Here is a 7758-nt window from a genome sequence, read left to right as displayed (position 1 = left end):
GCACAAAGGTCACTGCCTGGCAGGTGGGGAGATGGTTAGATTTCAGAGCCAGGATGGCGAAACCAGCTCTGCTGAGTGGGGGACCGCAGGCCGGTGGGAGGGGTGGGGAGGGCATCCCAGGGTTCGGCCTGTGCACCTGGGTAGGAGGAGGGTGAGGCTCGGGGAGGGGCGGTACTGGGGGTGGAGGCTGGGCAGGGCTGCTGTTCAATGGTCCAGCCAGGTGCCCGAGCTCCTAGGTCTCCTCTGGCAGCTCGGCTCCCTGTGTGCCCAGCCTGTCCCCAGCGAGGACATGGCCCAGCGTGGGCACCCTTCCTTCTCCCCACCTTCTTTTGGCCATGATTTTTTTTTAATGGACGTACAGTTGATTTACAATGTTGTGTTAATTTCTGCTGTACAGCAAAGTGACTCAGTTATACACGTATGGACTTCCTTTTTCATATTCTTTTCCATGATGGCTTACCACAGGATATTGTATATAGTTCCCTGTGCTATACAGTAGGACCTTGCTGTTTATCCCACTTTTTTTTTTTGCGGGGGGTGGGGGGGCGGCTGCACTGCACGGCTTGCAGGATCTCAGTTCCCTGACTAGGGACTGAACCCGGGCCCATGGCAGTGAAAGCGCCGAGTCCTAACCACTGGACCGCCAGGGAGTTCCCCCACTTATTATTTTTTTTAAAGAAACACTTAGGATTCAGATTCTAAATCAAGAACAATTACAATTTATTCACACTGAAGGAAGGCTGAGCGTAGGACCCCTTGCCCCATCACATTCTAGAACAGACAGGAGTGGACCAGTGCAGGCTCCCAGGTAGGAGGGAGGTGGGTTCCGGAGTTCCCTTCAGAAACAGGGCGAGGCAGCCCTCCCTCCGAGAAGACCCCACCACACCCAGATGCGGGGCTTTGTTCTTCATGACAGCAGCTCCTAACACCGGCCAGAAAATCAGCCCATCAGCACCCGAAGATAAAAAGAATTGGGACGTTAAGACTATAATTAAGTCTCTTAGGAGAAAAACAGTGACGATAGGGAAGGGTGACTGTCTGCTGTACCAAGCACTTCACACGCATCCCATCCTCAATCCACACACCAGGCCCCTGAGGCACAGAGAAGTCACCTGGCTCGTCCCAGTTTACACAGCCAGCCGGGAGGCAGTGACGTTGGCCCGCAAGCGGGGCCTGTTGGGTCACCAAGGACAGACAGAACTGAGGAGGAGGTGCCCTAGAAGGCAGGAGGATTTTGAGAAACCCCAGCAGGGCCCCCTGCTCTCCTCTGGACCGTCTATTCTCAGCCTGGCCGCCAGTGTCCCTTTTCCGCTGTCCCCGGGGCATTGAGACGGACGCCATGGCCCAGCCTCTCTGTCTCCTCCCGGCTCGTCATGTACAGTCCTCTCCCTCGGGATGAGGGCCCCACCGGGGCAGGGATCTCTGTTCTCCTCACCGGGGTATCCCGAGCTCTTAGAGCTGCGCCTGGCACACAGTAGGCATGCAACAAACAAGTGTTAAGTGAATGAATGACTTTTCAGTCCCCCTGTTTGGACCCAACATCAGTCTAGAGGCAGGAAGGCCAAGCGGTTCAACTGCCAGATTCTGCCAACCATGGGCAGGTTCTTGCCTCAGAAGCTGGATGAAGCCTTCCGTGTTTGGCCAGGGCAGATATGGACCTGGGGACCACAGGGGACAGCAGGAGAAAAGGCCAAGGCTGGGCCTTTTCACTCCTTTTTCACCCCCCACCCCCAGGAGTATGAAGAGCTACCCCGCTAAGTTCCCCTAGGGCTGCAGCAACAAAGGACCACAAACCGGGTGGCTTCCAATAATGAGAAGGTATTGTCTCCCAGGCCTGGAGGCCAGAAGTCCTAGATCAAGGTGTGGGCAGCTTGGCTCCTTCTGAGGCTGAGGGAGAGCCTGGGCCAGGCCTCTGCACACCTCCTGGGGGTTCACGCTGTTCCTTGGCATCTCCTTGCTTACAGACGCATCACCCCAGCCCTCCTCCATCCAAGGCCTCCTCCCTGTGGCTGTCTCTTGCCACAACCTTCCTTTTATAAGCACGCCAGTCACAGAGGACTAGAGTTCACCCTAATGACCTCATTTTGACTCAATTCCCTTGCAAAGACCCTATTACCAAAGAAAGTCACATTCTATGTATGGGGTGGGGTGGGGTAGGACTCCAATGTATCCTTCTGGGGGACCCACAATTTAACCCATAACACGGCCCGTGGATGTCTTGGTCCTCCTTAGATCACGGGCATCCAGAAGAAAGTGATGTCTCAGAGGGCAAAGTAAGTACCATTAAGGACCCCGCAGCCCTGATGGCTTTTTCTGGGTCTTTTTGCCAAGTGACTGGATCTATTCTGGAGGGGGGAGGGGAACACAGATTCTAGGCCTGTTAGGTCAGTGCTCAATTTTTTTTTTTAATTGCCGTCAACACTACTAAGACCTCCTATATCACATCCTATTAGAGACCAGTTGGATACATATAGTAGACACAGTGCTCATAAGACAATCTGTTCCCTTACTGTGACTGACACAATCTGGAAGGCTCTATTCTATATGATTTTATTCCATTTCCTTTTTTGTAAAAGGCTAGTTGGGGTTCATTGTATTGATTTCAAGACTCATTGGTGGGAGATTGAAAAATATACTTGAGTCAGTCTTCTGATGATCAGCTCTGGGGGCTGCATTCTCCACCCACAGGAAAGTACAAATTGCTTTAGCCTGGACCAGGCCAAGGTGAGGGGCACTGGTTAGTCCCTGGGTGGGAATAGTGTGAATTAGCCCCATCAGGAGAATAAACTGCAAGATTCAGCGTCATCACAAAACTTTGTGACACTCACACCCCCCAGGCCCCGCCCCCGAGGCTCCTGTCTTCAAGGCCACATTTGTGTGGACACAGCTGGCTAAAATCTGTCTCCACGCCCCCCACCACCACCCCCAGCCCCGGCCAGGCGAGGCTCAGGGCCTCAAATAGACACTGGGAGACAGGGGGAGGGAGCCATATCTTGGCATTTCAAGGCAGGTTTTAATCATTTGCGATACCTTCCCCAACTATGTCCCTCAAGTCCAATGGGGTTCTTTTTACACGTGATAAATGTTTTCCATTTATTCTGTATTTCGATGTGCACAGCACATACATCACAATATGGGTCAGCACCTGTATAAAACTACAGACAGATTCTGAAAACAGCAGTAAGTACAGAAACCTCAAATCCCCATCACAGCAAGAGAAACACTTTACAATATTTCAAAGGTTCAATGACATCTCTACATGCTTCACATCCGATCCGCTGAATATATGCACATGGTCAAGGATGGCCAAGTTCTGCCCTTAAGACATCTGAGTTCCTGACAATCTGACTGGGCTCTGGGACAAGACATCGTCCCATATTTAAGGCATCTGAAACAATCTGGTTTGTTACTATGTGAAAACAGTAAATACAGAACGGCCACAAGTCCCAGCTCCTTACCCCCACCCCCCACCCCTCTCCGACCCCTACGCAATCAGCACCGAGATCTCTGAGCATGGCTCAGTACTCCTGGAGTCTAGGGCGCGGTTTAAAATTTTTAAAAAACATTTTTACGGCCTGGCCTGAACAACAGTTTGAGAAGTAAGGTCCTGTCTTAAGTGGCTTCTTTCTTCTAGGCCTCAGTTTAAGAATAGTATTTTAAGTAGATGATTTGCATTCGAACAAAGAGTTTTAAAAAGGAATGTGAAAGACAAAAACTCCAATCAGATTTTTCCAGTCTTGCTGTCTGTAGACTCCCATAAAGTTAATTCGGGAGACAGTTCAGAAACATCTTAGGAGAGTATTAAAAGTCTTGAGGAAACATTCGGAGCATTTCTGGTAGCAAGCTAAGGTCATTTTGTATAAACTCGAAAAAGTCATTCATTAAAATTAAATGTTTGCCATCACCTCGGAACTTTTTTTAAACCTCACCGACCCTGCCTCTTCCATCTTTGCTTCCACGACAGGGGTTACATTTGTAAAATATATAAAGAAAAATATAAGGTTACTTGGTGACCATATAGTGTACTCTAACAGCTGTCTGCAAATATTTTCACCATGATTATGCTTACTAAAAGTAAATCACGGGGTAAAGATAGCTCAAACGTGACAAGGTTCGAATGGGGCACACCAACACTATCTGCAATCCTTTTTGGCTACATATGGAAAAAAAAGCCACTTGGGATGGCAAACTCCTACACCCGGTCTGAGCTGTCTTCAGATTTTGCCAGATGAGTGGTTTAAGGGCTTTTGAGGTAGATGTTAAATCCACTTAATCAGGAATGCAACGGAGAGAAGCAGTGACTTCCTCCACGCAAACTGCCTTAAGTGTTTTTGTACAATGACAAGGACATTTCACCTAAAATGAAGAGCTAGTTCTAGCCCGAAGCTTCCCAAACACAGGGAAGTGTGTGTGGTTTTTGGTTTTTGAGTTTTTAAAAAATATATACACGCGTACGCTATTACTTATCAGAAGTCTCCACTATCGCAAACTGTCTTTCACCCCTCGAGTTTTGGCAGTGGTGGTAAATCCACCCAATCTTGTCCCTTTCCAGCCTTCCAGTGCAGTATCAATTCCTCTCCGACGGATTTTACAAAATTGCTTTGTTTTTGCCTTTGCCCCAGTGGCCACAGAGAAACACGGGCTGTGGTTGATCCGAAAAAAGGAAAACAGGAGTTTATAAAGTTGCCCACGGGTCTCCCCCATCTGGTAGGTCGAGGAAGATTGACTGCAGCAAAGTTCAAAGGTCATTCCTGGCAGATCTAAAAACAGAGTGGCAGTGGTGACCTCGACAGTGCGCTTTCTGCACCCGAAGTAAACCGATATGTCCTGAGGAATATCTTCAGGACACAAAGGGAGTGGGGCGCTGCAGGATGCTAGGAATGAAGCCAAGACTGGGAGCTTCCTTAACGGGCTTCTAAAGCCCCAGGAAACCTTTCCAGACACAGAGATGCTCACCACCAAACCACAGGGGACAGTGCAAAGCAGGGTTGATGTCACAGACTGATGTCACCGGTTTTTAATACACGGAATAGCAGCAGTCACTTGTGACAACTTTTTGACAAGTTAAATGAAGCCAGTGGAAGGGTCTCTACTGTTTTACCAGAAAAGTCAGGGTTTGGTGGGGTTTTTTGGTGTGTTTGCTTTTTTCAGAAAAATACAAAACGTCCACAGAGCCATAAATAATCTGGTGGCAATATATACACATTTAAATAATTAATTTAAATATCTTACACCTACTCTTGAGCTAAACTGTCCATCCGAATAAAGTGCACCAAGGTGGCCCTTGGCACTCCCCTCCTGGGGGCTCTGAGGGTCACAGCCTGGGGAGGAAGTGGGTGACCTTCATGGTGGGTGACACCCGGTTCCCCTTCTTGGTCTTCCCGTTCTTACTCAGGGCGATGAACATGCCGGGGTACCGGTAGCACTCGTAGGCGTTGTAGTTGTTGGGCAGGAGTCTCTCCTTGAACTTGCACTCCTCGGTGAAGGAAGGCTGGCGGCGAAGGAGAGGCGGTGTCAGGTGGGGCCGTCTCTGGGCCAAGGGACCCCTGTGGGCGGTGGTCAGGGAGTGGGGCCGTCTCTGGGCCAAGGGACCCCCAAGGGACCCCTGTGGGCGGTGGTCAGGGAGTGGGGCCATCTCTGGGCCAAGGGACCCCCAAGGGACCCCTGTGGGCGGTGGTCAGGGAGTGGGGCCATCTCTGGGCCAAGGGACCCCTGTGGGCGGTGTCAGGTGGGGCCATCTCTGGGCCAAGGGACCCCTGTGGGCGGTTGTCAGGGAGTGGGGCCATCTCTGGGCCAAGGGACCCCTGTGGGCGGTGGTCAGGGAGTGGGGCCATCTCTGGGCCAAGGGACCCCTGTGGGCGGTGGTCAGGGAGTGGGGCCATCTCTGGGCCAAGGGACCCCTGTGGGCGGTGGTCAGGGAGTCCTTTCTCTCCCCGCCTCACCCTGGCTGCGAGGCCTCTCCTGGGAAGTCAGGGTGCCAAGACCTTCACAGGGTGATTAGAGGGACCTGGCCAGCCCGCAGCAGCTGCTGCTCCAGGCACCTGCCTGGCACTTGGCAGCCAGAAAATTTCATCACCACTGTGTCCACCCTGAAGACTGCAGTCCTGCCCACCGGGACCACCCCCCTCAAGGGGCTACAGTGAGGGGCTCCCAATGACACCCTTTGACCGACTGGCAAGGGCCCACTCAAGGATGGCAGGAACGCTGTCCCTCCCTGTCTTGGGACTGTGCCTCTCGTTTGGGCTGGCCCCGGGTCAGCCACACCGCCTCAGGGCCTTGGAGGGGGATGCCTCCAATCCTGTGACCCCACCGCAACTCCACATGCCGGCGTCGGGTGGCCTGGAAGCGTCGCGATCCTGCCCGGCTGCTCGGCCGGGCCCCGCGGTACTCACCGAGCCGTAGAGCTTGCCTCTGCTGCTCATGGCCACGAAGAAGCGGCCGGCCACGCCGAAGATGCTCACCACTCCCCGCTCCACGGGCGAGAGCTCCAGCAGGCCTGGGGGCGGGGCGCGGGTCATTCCCGGGCACGGGACCCTCGGCCCTCGCCGCCCGACCTGGCCCCCTCCTCTGCCTGCGCGCCTCCGGGACGTCCACTTCTGGGGTGGAGGTGAGTGTAAAGGACCCAGGTCCCCGGCGCAGGTCGCCCCCGAAGGGCCCCCGGAGCCCAGCGGGCTCGCCCCCAGGGGCCGACCCAGCGGCGGCCGCGCCCAGTCCGGGACGGCAGGAGAGCGGCGGCCCCGGCGGCCCCCGAGTCCGGCCCCAACACGGGCGCGCGTCCCGGGCCCCCGCAGGTGCCGGTGGCTGCGCCGCGCTCCCAGTGCCCACGGGTGAAGGCGTTGGAATGCGTCACCCGGAGCCCGGACTTCTGAAGGCGGGGAGGCGGGGCTCGGCCGCCCGGTTGCGCAAAGCCGGTCGCTGCTGCGACTCCAGGAGCCGAGCGCGTTTGCGTCCCCGGCGTCCCCACGCCAGAGGGACCGGAACCCGGTTCCCAGAGCCCGCGGGCAGGTGTCAGCCGAGACCTTCGGGTGCGAGTTGGAAGGGGCGGCCGCTGCCCCGGGGCCCCGACCCTTCCCGCCCGCCCCGTCCCACTCACTGTCACTCGTGTCCGCGTGCACGCCGCCGATGCGGCCGTCTGGGAGCACCTGGAGGTGGAAGCCGATGCCCACGTTGCAGTAGAGCCTCCGCAGCCTCTTGATGCCCAGCAGGTAGTCCCCGGCGCCGCTCTGGACGGCAGCCTCCTTGGGCTGCGCGGCCACCGGCAGGCGCGCCAGCGAGCGTGCCACCAGGCTCTCCCAGCGACGCTCCAGCTCGGCCTCCAGCGTGCCGTTGGGTGCGGTGGGCGCGGCGGCGCCCCCTCGGCCGGCCCAGGGCGCCAGCACGGCCAGCAGCACCGCCGCGAGCAGCGCTGCCGCGGCCGCCCCGGGCCCCGCCATCCCCGCCCTCGGGCCGTGCGTCCGTGGGTGGGTCGGTGCGCCCGGGAAGCCGGGGGCCGAGCTGCGCCGGTGGGGGCTTGCGGGAGTGCACGGCCTGGGCCGGGGCAGGGAGTGCAACGCCGGGGAAGAAGCCGGAGGCGAGCGACGGAGCCCCCAGGCGCCGGGAGCTACCCGGGCTGCATGGAGAGGCTGGCAGTGGCGGAAGGACGCACGGCCGGGGCTGGGACCCTGCGGAGCGGTGCGCGCCTCCCTGCGCGCTGGGCCGGCCCGGGCCGAGCCGCTATATATAGCAGATCGCCCCCCCCCCAACTCCCGCAGGGGGCCG

The 7758-nt window shown here is 56.3% G+C and overlaps 1 protein-coding gene across 1 annotated transcript; it reads right to left on the bottom strand.

The window, feature by feature from the left end:
• Nucleotides 1-5314: 5314 nt before the first annotated feature.
• Nucleotides 5315-7433, bottom strand: FGF4 (fibroblast growth factor 4; the record flags this gene model as incomplete). The annotated part of the gene is made up of 3 exons (XM_082628733.1): nt 5315-5491; nt 6393-6496; nt 7094-7433. The coding sequence occupies 3 exons, from the start codon at nt 7431-7433 to the stop codon at nt 5315-5317; spliced, it is 621 nt and encodes a 206-aa protein (XP_082484859.1).
• Nucleotides 7434-7758: the final 325 nt, after the last annotated feature.

This window comes from Mesoplodon mirus, assembly GCF_964341445.2.
Source record: "Mesoplodon mirus genome assembly, chromosome: 7".
In the NCBI taxonomy this organism is placed as follows: domain Eukaryota; kingdom Metazoa; phylum Chordata; class Mammalia; order Artiodactyla; family Ziphiidae; genus Mesoplodon; species Mesoplodon mirus.
The sequence above is the reverse complement of the archived record's forward strand: the minus strand, read 5'-3'. Positions and strand labels throughout refer to the sequence as shown.